This window comes from Labeo rohita, chromosome 5, assembly GCF_022985175.1.
Source record: "Labeo rohita strain BAU-BD-2019 chromosome 5, IGBB_LRoh.1.0, whole genome shotgun sequence".
Lineage (NCBI taxonomy): Eukaryota > Metazoa > Chordata > Actinopteri > Cypriniformes > Cyprinidae > Labeo > Labeo rohita.
In genome coordinates, this window is record NC_066873.1 from 26,829,732 (window position 1) to 26,856,757 (window position 27,026).

General features: G+C 36.8%; 1 protein-coding gene across 1 annotated transcript; it reads left to right on the plus strand.

The window, feature by feature from the left end:
- The first annotated feature begins 29 nt into the window (after positions 1–29).
- On the plus strand, positions 30–26,394 carry ncs1a (neuronal calcium sensor 1a). Its single transcript, XM_051109994.1, has 8 exons — positions 30–624; positions 12,949–12,973; positions 19,339–19,477; positions 21,230–21,308; positions 21,656–21,744; positions 23,519–23,596; positions 24,110–24,230; positions 25,256–26,394. The coding sequence occupies exons 1-7, from the start codon at positions 561–563 to the stop codon at positions 24,206–24,208; spliced, it is 573 nt and encodes a 190-aa protein (XP_050965951.1). The 5' UTR covers positions 30–560; the 3' UTR covers positions 24,209–24,230; positions 25,256–26,394.
- Positions 26,395–27,026: the final 632 nt, after the last annotated feature.

The following is a 27,026-nucleotide window of genomic DNA, read 5'->3' on the forward strand; positions in this document are numbered from 1 at the left end:
TGGTCACAACACACACCCGCACCCTCCCACACACTCACAGAGAGAGCCAGTGAATGCGTCTGCCTGTCTGAGTCAGTCAGTGAATCGATTCCTCTTCCAGTGGACCGAGCCAGACAGCAGCGAGTACCCAATTGAAGAGTACCTCTCCTGGGCTTGAGCGCTGCTTCCACGAGGGAACTGCAGACTCTGACGGGAGGACTGGAGGAGGTGGAGGAAAGGGGAGGAGGGACACCGGTTAACAGATTAAAGCCCTCTCTGTTTCTCTCTCTCTTTCATTCCCTCCGAGTGAGGAGAGACAACTCTAGGCACCGCATGCTGTAATCACACTGCTTCTGTGTAATTTCCTCCTCTCAATTACTTGTCCTTCCTCCTCTCTTTTTTTACACTGCTGCGGTCTGGAGGAAAGGCAGAGCACGATTTGAAAGGACTTGTGCGTCTCTTGTGCTGCCTCCTCTTTCTCCCGCTCTCCTTGCTCTCTCTTGCTTTAAATGTAAGTGGAAGGTGGGATTGGGGGGAGTGAATTAGGGAGCGGGGATAAACCGTTGAGGCCAGCTGGAGAGATGGGCAAATCCAACAGCAAACTCAAACCTGAGGTAGTGGAAGAGCTGTGCAGAAAGACCTACTGTGAGTATTGCTATTTAGTCCTTTCTTCTGTGTTTAGTGCCATTTTGTGCTGGTTAATTGCATGTTTTATCTAGTTATCCTTTTTTTTCCTTCTCTAAATGTAAGTAATTTTGGTAATTACGTTAAAAACACCTTCTTTATAAAGTTGCATTTGGCTTAAGTATATGCTTAATGTAACCAAGCTGTTATACTGCACTATTGATTGTTTTTATATATATGTGTGTGTGTGTGTGTCCTACCTGCCTGCTTATGAGCAATTATGTTTATGTCCTATTTGAATCGAATGTGATCATTTCGTCTCTGGGGTCATTGATTGTCCTCCGTCACTAATCATATAATCATTAAGCGTGTTTTGACTGGCTTGCATCTCTGTTGTGAGAAGATAAGGTGGCTTCATGAACAGCTGGCAGCAACTCTCACGTCGAGTCAATAAGGTGTGGGGCTAACTGCAAATTGTGTTGCAACAATCCTTCCCTGAGGTGGAGAAAGCATATTAGCATTATCATTATCACATCAACTGGCTTTGACTTGATTTAGTTTGCTGAAACGAGATGAGGCTTTGAGACCTCGCTAATGCTGCATATTAATCAGAGTGCAAAATAGGTGAAGCAAATTTTAGAGGGGAAGGTAGAACGGCAATCACAAATATGATATAATTAAGTGTGCATGACTAGATTAGCAACAACTGTTTAAGTGACCGTTTTTTTTGTTTTGTTGTTTTAGTGTAAGGCCACTGTCACACTAGATTTTGTGTTCAATTCATTTACGTTTATATGCATACAAACACAGGAGAGTGTAAATGCGAACACATGCAAAGAGGTTTCGTTATTTGTTGTAGTCAGGATATGATGGATGCGCTTCATGGTTTATGTTTCTAATAGGTCATAAATAATACATTTAAAATGTGAAAATGTACCAACTCCACTTTCTCTCAAACTTGCATCTTTGAGGTTTTAGTTGTGTAAGTTGAAGAGCCTTGAACTTGAATGTATATAAATGGAAGTCAATGTAGCTTGACAGCTTTTGTGGCTGAATCTTTAAAGCGTAGAAAAAGTTAAACTTTGGTAACCTCTAACCTGTGAAATCCATATCACAAAAACATTGACCAGTAGAGCATCTAAATGTCACAGATTGACCTCTTGGCTCAATACACAGAATACAAATTTCAGCTGGATGCTTTGCAGCATTGCAGCAAAGTGTAGTAGATAGATTAGAATATTTGTAGAATTTGTAATTGATTATTATAACTGATTTTCTAGAGTGTGACCTGATCCTGCTGTCCAGTTTTGTTTGTAATTTGCTTGGCTTATGTATTTCTCTCAAAAATTATTTTTTTTAACCATCATTTGGAACTGTTGTTCCAAACCTGTATGACATTCTTTCTTCAAATTTTTTTTCTTCAATAGTAACAAAACCTTTTGGTTATCTATATTTTTTTAGAATTTTACTTTTGGGGGATCTATCCCTTTAGGTTTGTGACCGTTAAAAGCACACTTGATCTATCAACGTGGATTTTCTTCTTCTCTTTTCAGCAGGTAGTACAATGGTGCTAAAGAAATGATTGACTTGAAATGATGACTTTCTAGGCCTATCATTTAATGTGTCAGCTCCCTAGGACATTGTCGAAGATCCACCTGTTACAAGTAGGTAACTTAGTTACTGTGTTCCCCTTTAAACTTCAATGGAATTTAAGTACATTCCGAGTGGTAGCGAACCGTTCATGTTTAATGAGCGTCTTCAGAGGTCGGGTTTTGCACAGTGGGGGGTAAAGCAGGGCTGTCAGGAAATAATTCCCTGCTCTTTTGCTGCAGGGTTAGATCAGTGTGTGAGCAGCGCACAAATCCAACAGGCTTTCAATGAGACGATGTCTGCAACTGAAGCCAAACACCAAAGACTCATGTTAGTCTATTAAGAAAGCAGGAGTCTGATGCACTAGTTACAGAAGTGACCTGAAGAGGTGTCAGTCTGCAACGTTGGTTAGGTTTTTTACTAAGAGAGATTGATTGAAAGTGCTCTGGTCTAACTGAGATCCATTTCAAGCTTTCTTCTTTCTATGCTGTGAGCTAGTGTGGTCACACCAATTATTATCTCTAACCTGTTAGTAAAATTTGGAAAACTCTGCATGACTTTTATGGATGTCAAGCTAATATCACATCACAGAATTTGTGGCAAGGAAGAATCGAGTCTAAGTTAAGCGTTTCTTTGTGGTCTCTGTGTCTGATTCTTCTATATTGATCTGCTGAACAGGATGACCTATAATCAGTTAATTCAATGTCTGAATTATATTTTATATTTTATAATGTCTGCAACGTATTTTACTTCCGTAACAGATTATGCTTTTCTACAGTATATATTCGATGAGGAAAACTGTAGGGTGGGATTTGGTTTTGGAATTGATTAGATTTCAAAAGTTTGTGTTAAATTACACAATTAGCCAATGCTATTTGGCTATTGGTTAATTTTATCCAATAGCATGCATGGCTAAAGTGATGTCAGCAGAAAAGGAAAAGGAAAGGAAAGAGACTTAGACTTGGGTTCGAGTCTCGTGAATGTACAGCTCTCTCTTCCACCTTAGAGGAAAACTTCACTTCCAGAACAACAGTTTACAAAAAATTTACTCATCTCATGTCTTTCTGTCTTCAGTTGTAAAGAAATTATGGTTTTTAAGGAAAGCATTTCAGGATTTTGCTGCATATAATGGACTTTATTGATGCCCCAAATTTAAACTTCCAAAATGTAGTTTAAATGCAACTTCAAAGGGCTCTAAACGATCCCAGCCCAGGAAGAAGAGTCTTATCTAGCAAAACGATTGGTCATTGTTTTCGAAAAATAAAAATTTGTATACTTTTTAAGCACAAAAGCTTGTGTAGCACAGGCTCTGTGATGCACATTCTTGAACGATTCGTTCATTTTTTAATAAAAGAAGAACAAGAAGAACAAGTCGTCTCGGGGAGTGATTCGTTCAGTCGTGCATGTGCAACATCCAATTAGGTGCTATACTGGAATTAGTTCACGGCTGGGATCGTTTAGAGCCCTTTGAAGCTGCATTTAAACTACGTTTTGAAAGTTCAAAATCAGGGCATCAATGAAGTCCATTATATGGAGAAAAATCCTGAAATGCTTTTCTCAAAAAACATTTCTTCACGACTTAAGACAGAAAGATATGAACATCTTGGATGACAAGGGGGTGAGTAAATTATTTGTGAAATGTTGTTCTGGAAGTTGACTTCTCCTTTAAATACCACGACTGAGGTAAGACCCTTGAGCAAGGCACCAAACCCCCAACTGCTCCCCAGGCGCTGCCGCCAAAATGCTCCCCTCTGCTTTGGTGTGTGTTCACGGTGTGTGTGTGTGTGTGTGTGTTTTGTTCACTACTCACTACTGTGTGTGTGCACTTGGATGGGTAAAATGCAGAAAAAAAATTCAGAGTATGTGACACCATACTTGGCCACATGTCCCAGTTTAAGCAAAGGAATGTGAAAGTAAACAGGGTCCGTTTTTATTTCATGTTCATGAAACGGAACTAAATCTTTAATCAAATCTTTTATCAAAGTGCTATTATTGATCTCACTGTGAACAATTCATGTTTCTTCTTGCCTCTTTCTTACCATTAATGTGACCCTGGACCACAAAACCAGTTATAAGGATCAGTTTTTTTAAACTTATACATCATCTGAAAGCTGAATAAATAAGCTTTGCATTGATGTATGGTTTGTTAGGATAAGCCGAGATACAACAATTTGAGTCTAAGGGGGCAAAATATTGAGAAAATCACCTTTAAAGTTGTCCAAATGAAATTCTTAACAATGCATATTATTAATCGAAAATTAAGTTTTGATATATTTACCCTAATGATTTTTGGCATAATTTTGACCCGTACAATGTATTGTTGGCTATTGCTACAAATATACCTGTGCTGCTTATAATTGGTTTTGTGGTTTTGTAAGCTCACATTCACATCTTCCTCCATCCAATCAACAACCAATCAATAGAATCAAGTCCCTGTCCTATATTTTTTCTTTTTGTTCCTACTACATTGCAATTTTAAGGAACAGATAATGTTCTTTGCTCTCCAGTCATTACAACAAATAGTGTACACACGTCATGTAGCAAGCCTTTCTTGCAGGGAATGTGTTTAAACATACACAAATAACAGTTCTTTACATATAGACAATTAAGTGTGGCTGAAGCATTGAAATATTTGCATCGCAGGAACAGCTTTATGTACACTCACAAAAACAAACAGTCAATCTGTAATCAAACATTAACAGGCCATGTATTTTCTCATTTCTCTCTCTCCTTCTGTTCTCTTGGCCTTCTTCAGTTTTTCTCCACTCCAGTCCTCTCTCGACTCTTCTCTTTCAGCCTGGTTGCAGCTTGTCTCTTCTTGTTCTCTTTGCCTAGTGTCTACACTGTCTGTTCCACTCACCTCTCAATCTTTGTGTCATTATCACTGGTTTCACATCAGCTATGCTCACCCTCTCCCCCTTCTCTCATCCACAAATGTAACCTTTGGTTTCTCTAGATTGATTCGCTTGTTTAGCTGCAGACCAACAGCTGTGTATTTGGCCTAACACATCCACGAGCTGTCTGTAATATCATAATATTTTACTCAGATTGTTTTTTTTTTTGTTATCAATTCACACACACTGTTCATTTCTGGTTTATTTTTTACGGTCACCATGACGATGAGCTGTATCCAGTGATCCAGTAAATAGTGCTAGTACATCTTCCACTGCTTCAGTAGGAAGAAATAGGATGATACATTTTCCCTCCTTACTCAACTGCAGATTTATAAAAAGTATTTCCATCTGCTCTGCAAATGATCAAGCATTTTGTTTTCATTGGATTACAGTTATTGACATCTATCTGAACCACTGATTCAGAGTTTCCATAGATAGGGTGCATATCGTCCCATTACTTTTTATAACATTAAGGCCTGTTCACAACATCTCTTCAGTGTAGTAAACATTTTAGATTGAATGAATGGCTGTTAATGCATCAGTTTAGACGAGGGGTGTCCAAACTTGTTTCTGGAGGGCTTCTGAGTCTGACCTGCAGAGTTTAGCTCCAAACCGAATTAAATTCACCTAAACCAGTTAATCAAGGTCAACACCCTTTTTACCTTGTCAAAATGAGCTCAGCAAAAATCATCTCATTCTAAGGGGTTGTTCCTTTAAATGCAAATGAGCTCTGCTCGCCCCGCCCCTCTCTTCTCTCTGTGGAATGACGATCTTGTTTACTTTAGCCACGTTTAGCCGCTAAACTTCCTAACTACCACGTTATAAGGAAAGGCAATTGCAAAAATTCATAAAAAAAACGCTTATACTCACTTCTGCTGTAAGTGAAGCTGGATCATGAATGATTTGCGCAAACATAGACGGATATATGTAGATCGGGAGGTGCATTCCATTCACAAACAAACGTAATCTACTGCATCTTCAGTGGTTTAGATGTCGGGAGTAAATGACAACCACTATGTTCATTATTACATCCAGCAACACAACACCTCGATCGCTCAATCTGAGATATTCTTGTCTTACTTACATCCCTGCTTCGGCATCGAAACAAGGAAAGTTACTGGACTGTGACAGCTGGTCTGAAGTAAGAGCTCATGTCAATCAACTATCGTGGGAGCGGCCTCTGTGGGTGTGACGGCACACCGACAGGCATCTGAGAACGGCTCAATTTGAAAAAGGGGATATTATTTTTACATATTAATTAAAAAACACTGCATGAATTTTTATCATTATAGGGTAGATTTGTACATACGCTGCCAACACACATTAATGTTCAAACAACATGTAAAAGTGAACTTAGCATCTGATGACCCCTTTAACATTTACCGCCCAATATGCATGAAAATACATCAGTATATCATCATAAACTGCCATTTTTTGTCTTAAGTGAAAGTAAACAGATGCTAAAGAAAACGCATGTGTAACAGTATTTTTAGATCCACATGTGTTCGGTGTTAAAGAGACAGCAGCCTAATAAATGTGCTGCCTGTCATTAATGTTAATCCAAGAACAAAAATCATTCACTGATCTTGAATTATTATCTTAATGAGGATTCATCCATGTTTTATGTATGAAAAGAAAACTATACAGTATTTTAAAACTTTTGATTAAATTTCTGTACCTGCAATTTGTTCAGCTGTATTTCTTTATGCCATTGCTAATTTATTTGCTTGCTTATATTTTAGTACGGATTGTGTACTTGTCTTTAACAATTTAATGTTTGAAATTTATATATATGCTGTGGTATTTTTTTGTTAAAACCATAGCGATACCCTAGACATAATATACCGCTGTAAATAAATACAATTTAAATTCACGTCTCGCCCACTTTAACGCCCTTTGATTGGAACATATACATTCCCTTTAAACTGGAATCATGGCGAAATATACTGTAAAGTCCACTTCGCAGGGCACTTACGGTCAAATGGAACAAATGTCTGAATTTTGTTGTTCATATAAAGGATACTGGTTGCTTTTCCGCCGCACCGCGATGGAAAAAAACAAAACTATGATTTGGTGGCACTCACAAACTGAATGTTTTGTTAAATCATTCCAAAGTTTTGTGCCAAGCACTTCAGTGTGAAAAGGCTTTTAGAGCTACATCGGACGTATCTGTTGGATGAGGACAAGTTTGATTTCATTATTGCTCCATGTTGTGATCTCTGTACATTTATTGTGTACACCAGGGGTAGGCAAGTTTGATCCTAGAGAGCTGCAGTCCTGCAGAGTTCAGCTCCAACCTTGAAAAAAAAGCCCTCATCTGCCTTTCCACCTTATTCTTCAATGCAGAAGTAAGCCTATAGGTGAGACTTCCGGTTCATTAGCCGCTATATGGAAATAACGAGAAGAATAACAATGTGCTGTAAACGTTAAAACTGTTTGCACTACAAACCAGTGTGTTCATAATTATGATAATACATTAAAATAATGTGGTAAGGCACACCAATTTGCAAATCAAACAGCAAAATGAGCTGTTTTGTACAGCTAAAAATAGCTGGACGCAGATGAGACAGAAAGCCAGACCCATAAAATTTACAAATGGCCATGCCCACTCTTACGAGAAGAAAAAAGGTAGATAGCCTTAGTAATCCTGAAGACATTGTTCAGGTGTGTTTGATTGGGGTTGGAGCTGAGTTCTGCAGGACTGCAGCTCTTTCGAGAGAAGGCATCTGAAGATCCAGAAGGAGATAGACAGGATAACTCACTGGTGGTGATTGCAACCAGGTCTGTCAGCTAGTCTGAAGTCTCCAGTATAGCCCTGTCTCCTTTGCTGCCTTCACATCAAGTTTATGTCCACAAATAAGCCTAATCAAATATCACAGTGGGTGGCCCAGGGTAGATCAGCAGGCATGATGTGGAGGGAAATTTACCAAGAGTCTGCTTCACAGAATGTGGCCCACACAGGCAGCCTGGCAGGGGATGTCCGCTGATTCACATTATTAGCAGTGCACTGCAGTTAGCTGCAGATTCATGAGGTGTTTCTATTGATAAATTGACTGAGTACTGAGTACTTTTCAGTGCATATTACTTAATTTAGTCACAAACATTGGGACTACAGTATGCAAGCCCATTGGCAACGAGATCTCTGACGCAATCTCTTACTTAGTTTTTGCTGTGCACAATAAGTGTTCTCGTGGCTTTATAACACCATGGTTGAACCACTGATGTCACATGGTCTATTTTAATGATATCTTACTACCTTTCTAGGCCTTGAATGTTTCAGTTGCACTGCTGTTTGACTTAGAAAGCTCAGCAAAGATTTCATCATATATATCTTAATTTGCATTCTTAGGTGAACTAAGATGAGCGAAGGTCTTACAGGTTTGGAACGACATGAAGGTGAGTTATTAATGACATAATTTTCATTTTTAGGTGAACTATCCCGTTAATGGTGAATTGAGGAGAGCACTGCTGCCATTTTTTATGGTTCAGGTGTTTTTAAGGCTTTGTGTTCATGATCTTTCACAGCATGGGATTTTGTTAGTTGGCCTGTTTTACTACTACCTGCAATCGTTTGGGTCCCCTTGCAGGCTTGTAGCAGTTCATAAAATGTAGCAAAATTTGATTTTGTTTGTTTGTTTGTTATTTTTATGGGTGACTGCGGGTGGAACTGTTACCTTCAGAGAGCTTCCACTGCACAGTAAAATGGAAAAATACCCATCACCAGAAGCTGCCTGAACAGTGCAGGACTGAATATTTGCTGTTGTCTTACATTCGTGCATTTTTATAGGAGTGGGAAAGCTTTCATTAGTCATTAATTTGCCTAATTTTCACCTCCTGTTGTAAATGGTAAGATCAAACATCACTTATGAATCTGTCTGGTGCTGTGTGTCAGATGTGAGAAGGACATTTAAAGTAGAAACTGGTAAAGTTTTCTCATGTTTTAGTGAGATTCTGAAACTGAGTTTCATTTTTTAAATAGGTCTCTTTATGTGTACTAAGGCTGTATTTATTTGGTGAGAAATATAGGAAAAATGTAATATTGTGAAATATTATTACAAAAGATGCATGTGTCGCTTTGCCATAGGAGTCCAGGTAGTTACCAGAATGATACTGTTCAGAATTGGACTTAACAGTATTTTGGCATGTATATGGAATTGTTTATGTCTCCTCTGAAGACATTTCCAACAATGAATGTATGTTTTTGAGATCCATTTTTTTCACACCGAGGACAACTGAGGGACTCATATGCAATTATTACAGAAGGTTGAAATGCTCACTGATGCTTCAGAAGGAAAAACGATGCATTAAAAGCTGGGGGGTGTAAACTTTTGAACAGAATGAAAATGTGTACATTTTGTCTAAATATCATTTTTTAAATTTAGTACTGCCCTTCAGAAGCTACAGAAGATACAAACGTGTTTCCCAGAAGACAAAATAAGTTAAATTTACCCTAATTGTCAAAAAGTTTTCAACCCCTGGCTCTTAATGCATTGTTTCCCCTTTTGAAGCATCAGTGAGTGTTTGTGGCTTCTGTGATAGTTGCATTTTGAGTCCCTCAGTTGTCCTCGGTGTGAAAAAATGGATCTCAAAATCATACAGTCATTGTTGGAACTGTACAAGACAAAAAAGGGACTCAAGAACAACTATCACTAAACAAACAAACAAAAAAAATCGTTGGATCATTCAGGTAACAACACAGCATTTAGAATCAAGTGTATGTAAACATTTGAATGGGGTCATTTTTATAAATGTAACTATTATTTTCTCTTGTAGACTATATGTAAATGTCTTTTATGTGAAATATCTTATTCAGGTCAGTACTAAATAAAAAAATAACATGCATTTTCTATGATCCCTCTTATTTTGGTAAAATAATTAGCATTTTGCAGATTCTGCAAGGTGTATGTAAACTTCTGGTTTCAACTGTATATGAACAAAAACACCAAAAACACCTGTGTCAGTATCTTATATGCTAGTGTGTCTTCTGATCATTTGAATTATAAATCAGACACATAAAATGGTCTGTCAGTGCACTGGCTCCCAAGGTAGTGGATTGTTCATTATTTTTAGCCCGTCTCTGTCTTTTGCTCTTGACTTGCTCATTTGCTGGTCTTAATTTGCTGCCACGGCCCACGATGGCTGACAGTGAGGGGGAGTGGTATTGTAGAATGAGTAGAAGTGTCCTGCAGTGTGACAGACAGATTAGATGAGATGTTTTGGGGTTTGTTGTAGGCTGGGTTATTATGGTTTGTGAGGAGTATCTTATCTTGAGTATCTTATTTATTCCATTTTAAAGGAGGCTTCTAGTGTTGTTGTTGTTTTTCCCTATTTTTCTCTTTGTTGTAGCAGATGGAGAAGGATGTAGTAGTTGGAGTCATGTTGGGTCATATGCAGTGATAAGACACACCTGTGTTACCGTGTGCCCTCTGCCCTCTCTTCTCCCTGTCCGGAGATCTTTTTTTCAGTTCTACCACCAGGTTTCTGTTACCCTTTAGTTATGTAAATATTTGAATCCTTTATACCGTTGTTATAATATTTGGCTCAGCTAGTGCTCTCTCTCCTTGTCAAGGTCTAAGAGCTGGTTGTGTCAAACCCCTGTTTCAACAATTCTCTTTCTCCTCATCCATAATCAAAGAAATCTTTAGTATCTTTATACAATTTATTCTCCTTCGACTTTTATTTTTTTCTCTGCTCTACCTTGCGCTCTACATGGATGCACATCACTGACCTTGGTAATGACTACACTCCTGCCTCAGACAAAGAGCTTTCTCTGTGTGTGTGTGTGCAAACACAGTTGCACACAGTACTCGAGGGTATTACAATGTAAACATTGAATGAACACAAACCACAATGACCATCTGATGCAATGGCATATTGAGAATATATCAGGTCAGAAAAGTGCAAAAGTGTTGCATTCGCACCATCCTCCAATGTATCCTCTCATTGGGGCATCTCGAGACATGTTAAAACATTCAAACATAAGAACTCTGCACCTATAATGTTATAATGTTAAGTTTCTTTAGATACAGCGAGATGCCATAAAAGGCAAAACACATCCATCTAGTGCATATGTACAAAATAGCCTCTAAATTCACGTGATAAAAGTGCTGAATGAATACATATAATGTTAAACTGTATTGTACATTTTCATTTACAGGCCCACTCACTGTAGCACTGGATCTAAAAGTATGTGTTTGCTCATGCGTATGTATGAGGAATAAATCTTTGTGGAAAAAGCTCTCTCTGCAATGGCTCAGAGGCTGTCAAATGTAGTGACAGTGTAGTGACAGGCCTGATGTTAGCTGTGTTGACATGGCAGTCTGCCTCTAAGCTGTGAGAGACAGCTACAGCAGTTCTCCTGTCAGGTTTCCACGTTTCCCTGTCTCCATTCAGCTAGACAGCAACAATATGATGTTGGTTATCTAGTAGAATTGCATTGCCAATAATTCACTCATTCTCTGATCTGTCTGTCTTTCTATCTGTCCCCAAATGTCCCCACAATGTCCCAAAAATGTCTCCACAAAGATGGCAATATCCAAAATCCTTGTCCTTATGGGGACATTTTTGGTCCCAACTTAAATCATAGAGAATTAAGTTTTTTGAAAATCTAAAAATGCTGAAAGTTTCCTGTGAGGGGTAGGTTTAGGTGGAATGTCCCCATATAACGTGTGTGTGTGTGTGTGTGCGTGTGTGTGTGTCTATAACATCAAGATTTTATTTTAAACCTTCAAAAAAAAAATACTACCATCATTCAAGGTTTTACTTTACAAACTTTCTTTTTCTTGTTAAAAAATCCATTCATTTCATTTATATGGATTTTTTTGGAATGTAAATCACATTTTATTTCTACTTCCTTAAATTAAACTTAAAGGAGAAGTCCACTTCCAAAACAAAGATTAACATACGATGTACTCACCCCCTTGTCATCCAAGATGTTCATGATTCTCTTTCTTCAGTCGTTAAGAAATTATGTTTTTTGAGGGAAATGTTTCTACATTTTTCTCCATATAATAGACTGCTATGGTGCCCTGATTTTGAACTTCCAAAATGCAGTTTAAATGCAGCTTTAAATGATCCCAAATGCGTTTGTAAACTATCCCAGCCGAGGAAGAATGGTCTTATCTAGCGAAACGATTGGTTATTTTCATTAAAAAAATGCGCTCATCTTGCCTTTCTCTCCATGAACTCTGTGTATTCTGACTCTACACAGTTAGGGTATGTCGAAAAACTCCAATCGTATTTTCTCCCTCAACTTCAAAAATCATCCTACATCGCTGCAGAAGTTCCAACCCAGTCTTTGCAATGTGAACATGCAAAGAAGATCAAACACCCTTAACAAAAAAGGTAAAACAAACGATATGGGACGATTTCAAAGTTGAGAGAACATGAGATGGGAGTTTTTCGAGATACCCTAACTGTCAGCGCATTTGGGATCGTTTGAAGCCACATTTAAACTGCATTTTGGTTCAAAAAAGTTCAAAATCGGGGCACCATATCAGTCCATTATATCGAGAAAAATGCTGAAATGTTTTCCTCAAAAAACATAATTTCTTTACGACTGAAGAAAGAAAGGCATGAACATCTTGAATGACAAGGGGGTGAGTAAATTATTTGTAAATTGTTGTTCTGGAAGTGGACTTTAAACTCAAATTGTGCTCGGTTCACTACCTCAGAAATTGATTTTTGACTTTATTTATAGTTCAACTCTCAGTTGCTACATTGGTCCGCCAGCTAGACCAGCACCAAACCAGCATTACCCAGCACAAACGAGCCTAAACCAGCATGTAAAGTTTTCATACACTGTAGACTGAACAAAATCTAACTGTCTTCTGTACTGTCTTCTGTCTTGTTCTGCTTGCAGTCACAGAGAAGGAAGTTCAGCAGTGGTAAGTGTGCTCTTTACGTCCTTTGTCTGTACCCAGCCCTCTCATTATCTTATCTTTCCTCATCATGAGTTCTTCTCCATTTCTACTATAGTGCAAGTTATTGTGTTCATAGCCATACAGAGTACATGGTTCTGACATAAGCAGAAACTGCTGCAGAAATTGTCTGCTTTAGGAGAACAGTATGAACATGGGTGTAAATTTCATCTAAGGGACAATAAACATAAAATTGAATTTAGTACTCACATACCATGTGACAGCTGCTTTCTGTGCACATGCTTAGGATGTATGTGCTCAGAAAAATCCTATATGAGAAGTTTAAACTAATATGACTAATATGATAATCAAAACCAAACAGATGTTTTTTAGCAGAGCATCCAAGGTACGAGCTGTAAACCACAACCCTATTCTGGAAAAGAGGGCAGGGGGCAACAGCTCATTTGCATTTAAGGAGACATGGTTGAAAACAGGCATTTTCAAAATTATAATATAGTTGCAATTACCGGGGTTCAAGCACTTTAAGGCATTTAAGCACATATGAAAAAAGACATTTAGCAAGCCTGTAACCACCTAAATCAATGATTTCAAAAAGCATTTTAGGCATATCCAGGTCATTTTATTGTTTAGAATCACTTGTGCTCAGCGGGTTTCGTGAAGTTTTGAGTTTTCCTTTAAGCTTTATAGGATTTTGGGTAAATTTGGACAGGCACCTTTTCTAAACGACCCCGTGATAGCCTCCCAAAGGGTAAATAAAAAAAAAAAAAAATTTTGGATAACTGTTGACCTAAAGAGTCCAAAGAATTGTACCGAAGTGTTTTTTCCAGATTGAGCGAAAAACCTAGGATAGATTTTTTACATCTCCTCGATCATTTAACAAATGATTTGATTAACAGCAGTGGTTCTAGAGGCATACCGCGTACCACTTTGGACCACGACCGTGTACAGCGATTTTCATGTTGATAGGTCAAATGGTTGCGTAGTTTTTTGCCTCTTATAGTGCCACTAAGATTGAGCTCTTACATAAGTGTTCTGAGTTTGGTGAACATATCTCATTCCGTTCAGGAGTTATAGGCATTTTACTAAAAGTTGCCCTGCCCCTTTCAAACATTCTGATGTCCCTTTGCAACGGTGAGTCGATAAAAATTTTTTTTTTAGAATTATTGATATTCACTCTCCAGAGAATCTTTCTGTGCTGGTTTGGTTCCGATCGGGCAAAAAACCTAGGACTAGTTTGCAAAAGTAGGCTTTTAAAGCCAAAATACCTGAAAATTTCAACAGGCTCATGATCAGATTCGTCCAGTGTGAGTCAAGGATTCCAATGACATGAGACACATTTTAGGTGGCCAACAACACAATGTGATCGTTGTTTAAATATGAGTTAGGTTCATAGGTTCACCATGCGGTCATATTACAATTATTAAATTATCTTGTGTATTTTAGGTTTTGTCTGGGTCAGAGGACATCTGTTACTCAGATATTGAACTGCTGCACGCCCACTGATCTGCCACTTAACATGATATTGAGCAAAACCCAACACAATGATCTACAATATTAGCCTAATATCAGCTCCCACATAAGCTTATCGCTGTTGTAGTGGGTGACTTGCTATCCAACAAGCTACAGTGCTAAACAAGCTATGTAACATTACAATTGCAAACTCATGAAAAAAAAAAAAAAAATTTTAAGGACTAATTTATTTATTAATGACTTCGCATCATCTGTATTAAAGAGAAAAGAATCACCTCATCTGTTTTTTTTTTATTTTTTTATTTGAATTGTTTTACTACTAACACAATTATTTTAAGTATATATTGAATTGAATATATATGTGACCCTGGACCACAAAACTAGTCATAAGGGTCAATTAAAAAAAAAATAAATAAATAAATAAGTTGAATAAATAAGCTTTCCACTGATGTATGTTTGTTAGGATAGGAAAATATTAAGCAGAGATACAACTATTTGAAAATTTGAAATCTAAAGCTATCGGCATGGATTTAAAGTTGTCCAATGAAGTTCGTTGTAATGCATATTACTAACCAAAATTTAAGTTTTGATATATTTCCGGTAGGAAATTTATTAATTATCTTCATGCAACATGATCTTTACTTAATATTCTAATGATTTTTGGCATAAAAGAAAAATAATAATTTTGACCCATACAATGTATTTTTGGCTATTGCTACAAGTTCACCCGTGCTACTGAACACTGGTTCTGTGGTCCAGGGTCACATATCATTGTAATATTTACAATACACAACATGGTTTTTAATAATATTTTTAAAGGGGACAACCCACAGATAAAAGTGCATGTTATGGGAGTCAGTGACTAACAAAAAATCTTATAAAACTGTGATGTAAAAAATGTGAATACAATGTGGTGTAGCCATCAAGTAAATAAAAATAAAATATTTTCCTTATACTTTAAAATGTTCATCTTTTTTTTTAATTAATAAATTATTAGCTCATGAATCTCATGTTTAGGGAATTCATACCACATGACATTTAAAAAACCTGAAGTAGTTTTAACCTTTTCATTTAAAGGTCAATGTATATGACCTTATTTATACATTATCTATTAATGGCATGTTAGTGTATTTTAAAAAAAAAAAAAGTATTAATAGATAGGGCAAAAAAAAATAACTCTCGTCACTGACCCATGGAAAACTTTCTGACAGCAAACACCTCTCTTCTTTACCACACTGAGTGACTCATCTTGAGAATGTCTGCTACCTAAGGAGTAGACAATGTTTTACTAAAGTACCACTTCAATAGATATAGATATTCGGTGCTTTTTCAGAGCACAAATTTTGGCTGTGTTGAATCATCATGTCTCTCTCTTTGTCTCTCATTCTCTCTCTCCCCCGTTCCCCATAAATTCTTAACTTCACATGCCAACATCTATACTCCTCCTGGCTGCTCAATGCCTCTCATGGCAGATGGGGAACGGTTGACTCTAGGCAGGGTGCCCAGTAGGGAAAGAGAGAAGGATGAAGACAGCAAGAGAGTGAAAGAGCAAGAAAAGAAGACAAAAATGACGGAACAAAGAAGTGCGACTAACAATCCAGATAAAAAGAAAACACGGAGACAGTCAAATACAGTACACAGAGGATAGGACAGAAAGTCGTCTGCTTTTATAACATTTGCAAAGGTGGGCCGGTCTTGTGTGACTGTTCAGAAAACAGTATTTTATATGGTTGTCTATTAGGGCAAACCAATAGATGCCCTACCATTAACTCCTTGTCTGATTCTTATACTCAGAGATGATATACTGCACTGTACTTTGTAGATATGCTTCACTGGAGTAGAGACAGGCACGACTGTCGTGTTGAAAACGGAGCCCCTTGGAGCTCAGTCTAACGCTGATCAGATCGCTAAGCAGCAAGTGCAGACATGCCTCCCGGTCACGCACACAAACACATGCACACACGCAGCTCAAGGTGCGCATCTCTTTCTTCTGTTTCTCTGATGACAGAAAAGACGTTTGTTTATACCAAAAGTAGACTTGCCTTTGAGCTATCTGTATCGAGTCCTCAGAGGATCGGTAGACAGACGCTTACAAATGCAATTTCAAAGTATTCCTGGGGTAATGCATCAGATACATAGCGGAGGAGCGATTTGTCTGTTGACTTGTTTAGCAGTAGATGCACTAAAACTGTGTACACAAGTTGAAAGTCTTAAACTTTGTTATAGATTCTTACAGAAAGTGGGTGAATTGTGCTTATGATAATCCAAGCTAGTGAAAGAGGTGTCCTGAAGTTGTTGGGAATTATAGCTGTAGTGTAAATTGATGTTTTTCTGATTAAATTAGAAAAAGATCTTTGATTCTAGGTAAGTTATCATAAAGACATTTATTTTATGATAATGACTGACTAACTGCACATTGTACCACTTACTACGTGGCTAACAAGGAAATCAATGTACATTAAATAGAGATTTAAGTTTAGATTATTATCATGTAAAAAGAAAGGAGCACTGAGCGATTTGCTGGGGCAATGGTCATATGTAAAAAATAAACGGACCAATCCAAATTAAGTATTCTAGACAACTGTTCACTAAATATCATTGAAATATTTTTGTTTCTGAAACATTTTTGTGAACAATGTGTGACCCTGGACCACAAAACCAGTCATATGTAGCACGGGTATATTTATAACAATTGCCAAAAATACATTGTATGGGTCAAAATGATTGATTTTTCTTTTATGCCAAAAATCATCAGAATATTAAGTAAAGATCATGTTCCGTGAAGATATTTTGTAAATTTCCTACTGTAAATATATCAAAACTTATTTTTTGATTAGTAATATGCATTACTAAGAACTTCATTTGGACAACTTTTTCTCTTAATTTTTTTGCACCCTCAGATTCCAAATTTTCAAATAGTTGTATCTCGAACAAATATTGTCCTATCCTAATAAACCACACATCAATGGAAAGCTTATTTATTCAGCTTTGGTAATGTAATACATGTAATAATGTATAAATCTCAATTTCAAAAAAATGATTCTTATGACTGGTTTTGTGGTCCAAGGTCACATTTATGATAGCGGTATATGACAAAAGATATATTCCAACCTAAGTGTTCATTTGAAACACAAGTTGAATTTTTTTTTCCTGGTAACAGCTATTTAGTTCTGATTATTTAAAGCATTCAGGTTACTTATTAAATTGTGCTGCACATATGGCCATGTCAGTATTCTGTCATCAAGCTACTGTAAATTATCATAATGTGAAAAATCTTTCTCTTTGCACAGCAAGCCCCTCTGAGGAGGTAATGAAAGATTAGCTAATGAAGTGTTTTGTAACCGCAACATATGTTGGAGATTTTTATAATTATTGTGGAAGGCCTTTTTGTACAATGACTAGATTCTGTATATTCACTGAAAATTTTCTTTTCAGTATGTGTCAGTATCATGCATACTGGTAATACAGGTAATACATACTGGTATTAGTATTCAATATTTCAGATAGTTCATTTCACACATCTTGCAACTAGGAATAATCGGCCACTAATACTGAGAGAGATTCAGTGAGGTCTAAAATGCAGAATCTGAACTGACGTGCCTGGCTATGAATTTCCAATTGAAGACTGACGTGCCCTGTAATATCCTGGGCAACCATTTCGCCCTTTGTCTTGAATTGCTCGGAAATGATCTGCAATGATAGTCCTCAGATTTGTCAGGGATCAATTAGCATACAGAAAACAAACAGCACTGAAGTGTTGTTTCTGAAAATTACTGGATAGAGTGACAGAGGCTTAATTTATTTTGAAATACCCTGACCACATGTTCTGTCACACTGCTAGCAGTGCATTTGGGTGCTAACAGCTGGTGCCAGACTCTCTATCTTCACAGGGGGGTTCGTAACGGAGGAAAAATGTCTTGTGTTTTGACTTTAGGTGGGGAAAAAAGATCAATGCATTTGATACCTCTTTAAATGTTTATTTTTCCCCACTTCCTTTTCCACTGGTGGTTTACACATTTTTTTCTGCACATTTATTCTATGCAGTTTTGCGTTGTGACATCACAATGACATTTAGCAACTTTTAGCAACAAATTGTCTGGCCTTTAGCAACTTTCCCTGAAAATTAGTTGGCAACATTGCATGTTTATACCGTCGCTATAGCTCCAATTTACATATTGTCTGTGCCACATAAACATTACCAATATTGTTTTTGGATGTACAATAAGAGTCTTCAAAGACTCTCGACATCCGTCCGTGTGTTGAAGAGTCATGTATATTGTAAATAAGGGTCAGTTCAACATGGGATTTGCACAGAAATTGATTCTGAAAGATGAGTCAATACCAGCGGTTCATGCTTAAACATCATATCCAACAAGTAAGAATTGTCCATATTTCCTGAATGTTTCCAAATCGCATTTCCAGGTGTGCTTGTTAGCATGCTGTACAGCTAATGTGGCTAAAATTTTCACTGTCACTGTATTCACAAAGAGCATAGCTATGTTGTCAGTTTTATCCCAATCAGTGTATGCATATTTCTGACATTTCTCCAGTTTTGTTGTTGGTGGACTGTCTGAAGTGTGAGCTGTAAAAACTCCGCCTCCTTTCCAGAAGAGCAGCAGCTCATTTGCATTTAAAGATACACACACAAAAATGGTGTGTTTTGCCAAAGAAGGGCAAATTTGACATGCTATAATAAAAGATCTATTTTGAGCTGAGCAGACACATTCTGGGGACGCCAGAGACTTACATATTGTAAAAAGGGGCATAATAGGCTCCCCTTTAAAACTTTAGCAAATAAAAATTTAAGTTCTTCAAAAACAAAATTCTAACCGTCTCTCTTTTTTCTTCAGTTCTGCCCCCTCACTACTATCTTGTTTGATTTTTTCCTGTCTGTGTGGCAGGTATAAGGGTTTTATCAAAGACTGCCCCAGTGGTCAGTTGGACGCAGCTGGCTTTCAGAAGATCTACAAGCAATTCTTCCCCTTCGGTGATCCCACCAAATTCGCCACCTTTGTCTTCAACGTCTTTGACGAAAACAAGGTAACAAGAGGCTGAAAAAAGTAAACGTCAATAAAAGGAAAGTACTGTTATGTTAGCCTACTGGGTCTTTTTAAAGTTGCAGTTTGCCAAGAAATGTTATGTGTTGATTTATCTTCTTTACTGAGTTGGAAAATTATCACCACTAGAATCTCTCCCTGAAGAACTGTTTGGCTGAAGAGCAAAATACCGTGTGTAAACACTCCATTCACTTTTATTTACTCAGCAACAGGGACATTATGAATTTCCATTTTAGTGGTAAAAATGCAGTTTCAACAGATTTGCAGAATTTAGAATTTTTTGTGTGGTAGAACAATTTGCTGAGTCTGAGCAAAATGATGAGGCATTTAAAAGCTTCATAGGGAACATTATACACAAGAAACTGTGTGTGTGTGTGTGTACATGGGGCCGGTTGCACCAGCTAGATGTGAAAAAGCTGGGTGTAAGCCCTATGCCACATCTTTCTGTGGCTGAAAAAACACATTTATAAATTGTATTTTGTGACAGAATTGACAGAATTTGAAAGCTGATACTTTATTTCTGATTAAAAACTAAGCACAAAACTTCCTGCGATTATCGGATGGCAGGAACGCTGCAAATGATGAGAGGAATTTAAGACGTCAAGTATTTCCAAGCATTTATACTGTCCCAGCAAGATGTCGAATAGAAATATTAAGGGAATCATTTAAGACAGTTATATACCGTTATCAGATTCATCTCTCGTTGTCTCTGAGATAATTTGTGCCGTTAATGCAGTGTTAGCCGTAGTTTTTTTTTTTTTATTATTATCATTTTTTTTACTTTTATAACTCTTGTGCAAAGTTTGTGCATTGTTTGACCCCTCCTCCCCCATAATAATTGTTTATTGGCCACATTATCCTGCTCGAAAAGACCATAAACGTTACAGTTGGCGTCTGCAATAATTAATTAAAAACGAATCATTTCCGAGCAAATCGTGACTTTTCACTTTACGCCTACCTTTGACTAGGCGTAAGATTTAGTAGCACTACGGCGAGATGGTGCAACGGGTATAAATTCTAGGCACGGCTTAAAGCGCATTTTACATCCAGTCTAGTCTTACAACCGGGTGTACGTCCAGCTGGTACAACCGGCCCATTTATCACATTATGGGGACCAAATGTCCCCACAAGGATAGTAATACCAGTAAATTTTGATCTTGTGGATACATTTTTTAGGTCTCCATGAGGAAACAGGCTTATAAATCATGCAGAATGAGTTTTTCTGAGAAAGTAAAAGTGTGCACAGTCTCCTGTGAGGGCTAGGTTTAGGTGTAGGGTAGGTGCAGGGCAATAGAATATACAGTTTGTACAGTATAAAAACCATTGCGCCTATGGAATGTCCCCATAAAACATGGAAACACAACATGTGTGTGTGAGTGTCAGACAATGTGAGTCAGACGTTTCTATATTCTCAGCGGGACTGTCTGCTACAATCACATCTTTAGACACACTTCCGAATCAGTATGTCAAAATGACATTTCCAGTATGTAAAACCTTGTGTGAGATGGTACTGAACAGGTGAGATAACATCTTCCCCTGTTGCTGCTGTATTTAACTGCAGTTTTTGCTGTGTCACTCTGCAGTTGTTTGCCATCTTTGCTGTCTCTTTCATCTCAGTTTGACGTGAGACTGTAACAAAGCAGTATAAAACCAGCCCTTTTTTGTCTCTCCTTCAGACTGCTTTTTACTCTTTACCCATCAATTCTCATGCTGTCTCTCTGTTGTGTATCCACAGGATGGACGCATTGAGTTCTCAGAGTTTATTCAAGCTCTGTCTGTCACATCCAGAGGGACACTGGATGAAAAACTCAGATGTAAGACCAGAATTCCTTTATGTATCTCATAATGTCAGCAGTACCTCAAAAGTTTCTTGTTTGTTCTGCAGAGATGAGTTCATTTATCAGCAAAAGACTGTCTCAGGAAGTGACATTTCACAGTCTTATAGTAAAACAGATGTTACCCAGATGTACTGGTAAATGATTTGAACAAGTCTGTCGCTTCGTTTTAATTTATCATCATGACTAATGAAAAGATGAGCATGTCAAAATAAACAGTAGAATAGTTTTCATTAGTTTTCTAATGAGAATGTACATTGAAGATACTACAGAGAGAGAAAGAGAGAGAGTTTTCTTAATGTGCTTGTTTGTTATTGCTGTCACAGGGGCCTTTAAACTTTATGATCTTGATAATGATGGCTACATAACCCGAGATGAGATGCTGAACATCGTGGACGCCATCTACCAGATGGTGGTGAGTCATTTGCTTCTCACTGAACCGTAACTTTCTATTTCTATTGAGTTAATGAAAGAGCTGTCTTGGAAGGCCAACATGGTTTTTATTGTAAGTCTTAACTCTAAAAATTGATTATGATGGTCTGTCAAATTGATAAAGAGACTGCAGTGAATACCTTTGCAAACACTGGCTTGACAAAACAACAAGATGTTTTCTTGTTGTTCTGATCATATACAATTGGCAAAGAGGCCCCATTCACCTGTGTTTCCAGTAAATTTGGCTTTTTGTGAAAGTTAAAATATACAATGCCAGTCAAAAGTTTTTAAACAGTAAGATGTTTAATGTTTTTAAAGAATTCTCATCTGTTCACCAAGCTTGCATTTATTTGATCCAAAATACAGCAAAAGCAGTAATACTGTGTAATATTTGTACTATTTTAAATAACTTTCTATTTGAATAGAGTTTAAAATGTAATTTATACTGTGCTCGAAGCAAAAGTTTCAGCATCGGTACTCCAGTCTTCAGTGTCACTTATTCTAATATGCTGATTTGCTGTTCAAGAAATATTTTTTATTATTATTATTCTCAATATTTAAAACAGCTGAGTACATTGTTTTCAGGATTCTTTAATGAATAGAAAGATCCAAAGATCAGCTTTTATCTGAAATAAAAGCTTTTGTAACATTATACACTATACCATTCAAAATGTGGAGTCAGGATAATTTTATTTTATTTTATTATTTATTTTTGGACAAATTATAGAAATTAATACTTTTATTTAGCAAGGACAATTTATGCATCATGAAAATGTTACTGTTTTGCTGTATTTTGGATCAAACAAATGCAGGCTTGGTGAGCAGAAGAGGCTTCTTAAAAAAAAAAAAACATTAAAAATCTTACTGTTCAAAAACTTTTGACTGGTAGTGTATTTTTGTGCAAATATAATTTTGTGTCCAAAACCAAATATATGTATGTTAAACCCAAAATATAAAATAAGAAACACATGAGGAATCTTACATATTGAATCTTATATATTGTGCATGACTGCAGCAGACTTTACTTTTAATATTTTAAATAAGTTAAGAGTATGTGAAAAAGGGTAACTTTACAATGAGGTTGTTCACATGAACTAATAATCAGCAGTACTTGTAAAGCATTTATTACTCTTGTAAAAGTTGTTTTGTTAATATTAATTACTGTTTAATTGAACTAACTTGAATTAATGCTAAACAATAGTATTTTCATAAATTAACTTTAATAAAAAAGGATTGTTCATAATACCAAATGCATTATACATTAACATATACTTAGAAACTTACTGTAAAGTTTCATTTACATACAGCATATGTCATTTTAAATGTCATCATTTTGCCCTTGGATGCTATTGAATGAACATAATTCAGCGTATTTTCTATATTCATCATATTGCATACAGTAATTTTTTTTTTTTCTTTAATTTGATCTGACTGATACAAGCAATCAGCTAAATTGATTGTATTCACTGCAGTCTATTGTTAGCTTCTTTCATTCTTTCTTTTTTGTTCAATTGGCTGGTAAAAAAACCAAACATTTTTGGTTTTATCTCAAGTATAAAAATATAAAAATAACCACATTTATCTTTATTTTCCACACAGAAATGAATGGGTAACTCATTTCTGGCACCCAGGATTTGTTTTCCCCCACCATAGACTACAGATGATTTGTTTCTGACTGGAGTTGTTTCTTATCCTGCTATGAAAGGCCAGGTGTATAGGTATGTCCCAATAATTTATGCCCTGTTTATGTCTTGCAGGGGAACACAGTGGAGTTACCTGAGGAGGAAAACACACCAGAGAAAAGAGTCGACCGCATCTTTGCAATGATGGATAAGGTGAATTCTGTGTATTTATTTACTGTGTACTTATTGTTTTTCCGCTGCCTCACTGCTCTCATAAACAACATTACTTGCAGAAATGGTTGACTGTGTAAAAATAAATATGGAAAAAGTACTGCATTTATAGTGAATTGCAATAACTGATAATTTGCAGTCATTTTTGTAAACAATCTATTCCCATGACTTCCTGCGACTGAATATGCGTAGCTGTAGGTTCAATAAAATGGATTATTTCTGCTGTGATTGTCAGGATGGCTGTTCTTCGCCAGGCACTAGAAACATAGTAGGCACGCCACGTGAAAGACACAGAACAGAAGCTCTACTGCACTATCTAGAGGCCCTCAAAAAGCATTGATAAAAGAGCTTTTGAAAGAACACTGAGCTCTTTGAATTCATCATTAAAACTGTCTTTCTACCTTATTCCCTGCATATTTTCCACCACCATTTAATACGAGTATGTGTGTTTGAAAACAGTGACATGTGAATAATTGTCTTCCTTTTTGTGAACAGAATGCAGATGGGATGTTGACTCTGCAGGAGTTTCAGGAGGGCTCCAAGGCAGACCCCTCTATTGTACAGGCACTCTCCCTTTATGACGGCCTGGTGTAGGCCCATCTCAAAGTGGCATTCAGTGAGTCCCATTTTCCCAAATGCTGATAACAGCAATGTACCAGCCTCCTGACTACAGTGAATATTCTAAATGCACACATCAGTGTTATTTTAGTATTATTTATATACTGTTATTTATTATTTTGGGTCAGCTTTTATTTTTATATTTTCAGTTTTCATTTTAGTTTACATTTTAGTTATTTTGTCATGTGCTTTTTACATTTTATTATTATTTTTTAAATATATTTTTATATAGCTCTGATTAAATTTGTTTCAGTTGTAGTAGTTTTAGTACATCAACTTAATTTATTTCAGTTAGTTGCTAATTTTATGTTATTTTATTTTATTTTAGCTTAATTTTAAGTACCTAAAAGAATTGTTAGTAGTTTTAGTGATAACACTTTACAATAAGGTTTATTAGTTAACCTACGTAGGTTAACATCAACTAAGAATGAACAACACATCTACAGCATTTATTAATCTTAGTTAATGTTAACTTCAACATTTGCTAATGCATTATTAAAATCACAAGTTGTGTTTGTTAACATTAGTTAATGGAGTGTGAACAAACAATAAACGACTGTATATTTATGAACTAACATTAACAGAGATTAATAAATAGTGTAATAAATGTATTGTTCATTGTTCGTTCATGTTAGTTAATAGAATAACTAATGTTAACAAATGAAACCTTACTGTAAAGTGTTAGCGTTTACCATTTTTGGTTTTAGCTAAACAGAACACCACTGGTACATATAGTTACTCTATACTCTTTTCAATACAAAACAATTCTTGTCTCAATACAAAAACTTTACTGTACTTTTTAGTCCAACCTGAAAAAATGTACTTCGCAAAGAAAAGGTTGTACCTCAAATATGATCGGGTCTCTGTCTTTTTTAATGTTCTAAAGAAACAACGTCAGGAGCTTTAAAATTATTCACTTCTGGCTTTGACAGTAAATTAACTGTAATTATGGCAAGTCATTATTCATTTTCCCACTTAGTGTAAATTTAAAGTTTCTAATCTTCATTCCTATCTATATACTAGGTAATCAATACAGTCCATTTATGTCATCCTGCTGGCACTGTGAGAGGAAAGCTGACCTGTCACCAATCTCTTGGACCTGCCAACATGAAGGTGCATTGTGGGTGCTTCTCTTAAGAGGGAATCAGCTGTCAATCACTCATCTCCACTGTCACTGGAAAACCAAAATCTGCTCAAGAACCCTTGCAGAACTCATTTGGGATGAGTGATGTACAGTATAGGAGCCTGATGAGTCTGATGGGTTCAGTGCCCTGTTTGTAAAGAAGATAAGACACTCATATGGACAGTGACTTTGAAGGCATCCACAAGAGTGTTATTAAATGTATAACTCAAATATTCTAAACACCAATGAATGAGTTCCTTATATTGCTGTGGATCTTGTCATAGGATGGACCTAGCTGGACTTTGGTCTAGCCTTCACTATATAATGAACGAAGATGCAGCTGAGCTTCAGCAAGCACTGGCATTGAACAACATGCATCTAGTTGTATTTATTTATATAGCCTTTCTATGTAAATTAGCAATCTACAACAATAAACAAAAACGTATAAATCTCCTTATGAATCTCATGCTTGTTCTTGAGACTTGATAGTTGACGTCTGACAGCCATGATGTATTATACTGAGACCGTATCTACTCACATGCCCCTGCTTTGCTTGACCCACAGTCAGTCTCACAGTACACTTAGTGATGTAGAAAGCAAATTGTCTACAGTATTGCGTACGACTCTCGTGATGATTTGGGCGTATATGTGATGCAGTCAACACTGGAAAACATGCTCTTCTCAGACAGCTATTGTGTTGCACCTCTGGCTAGTTTGAAAGAATAAAATTCATCTTGTACCAATAGCATATACAGCATTCAGCAACACTGCACATGCCCACAGTGTTCGAAGTTCTGCACAGTGTTGATGTATTTCGATTACTGATAATGTTAAGGGTGTGGTTAAAATCACACAAGCCCAACATTTCATCTTTCTAATATGGTTATCTGTAAATGTTACAAGGTCTGTCTGCTCTCCACTTGCAAATGCACTGCTGACTTTGTCTTAATGTCACAGAGACACTGCAGTAGATTAAATATTGTGGTTATAGGGTAATGTTAATGGGGTCTCTTTAAATAAAGAAAGTTTTTTTTTAAAAAATGTCTTGGGGTCTGTTTAGGTTGTGTGGGCCATAGCTCTAAAAGAAGTTATTTAAACTGAATATTGCATATTCTAGCTAATAATCACCACTTTTGCCCTTCTGTCAAGCAGTAGCAAAGGAGTGATCATTGCGATTTTTAAGGTTAACTCTGAGAACTATAAGTAGGCCAAGGTCACAAGACCATAAGTTTCTAGAAGGGGTATACGGAAGCAATAAATCTGTTAAAGGGGTCATCGGATGCAAACTTCACTTTTACATGTTGTTTGAACATTAATGTGTGTTGGCAGTGCATGTACAAATCTACCCTATAATGATACAAATCCATACAGTGGTTTTTAATTAATCTGTAAAAATATTTTTTTCAAATCAAGCCATTCTCAGATGCCTGGTGTGGCATCACACCGACAGAGGCCGCTCCCACAATAGTTGATTGTCTTACCTCAGATCAGCTGTAACAGTCGACCTCCATTGTTTCGATGCCGGAGCAGGGATGTAAGTTAGACAAGAATATCTCAGATTGAGTGATTGAGGTGTTGTGTTGCTGGATGTAATAATGAACATAGTGGTCGTCATTTACTCCCGACATCTGAGCCGCTGAAGATGCAGTGGATTACGTTTGTTTGTGAAGG

Bases quoted from the DNA above. Each gene is read 5' to 3' on its own strand.
- ncs1a (XM_051109994.1), top strand. From the start codon at position 561: ATGGGCAAATCCAACAGCAAACTCAAACCTGAGGTAGTGGAAGAGCTG. The intron at 21,309-21,655 runs GTAAGACCAGAA...TTGCTGTCACAG, and splicing joins ACTGGATGAAAAACTCAGAT to GGGCCTTTAAACTTTATGAT. The intron at 23,597-24,109 runs GTGAATTCTGTG...TTTTGTGAACAG, and splicing joins TCTTTGCAATGATGGATAAG to AATGCAGATGGGATGTTGAC.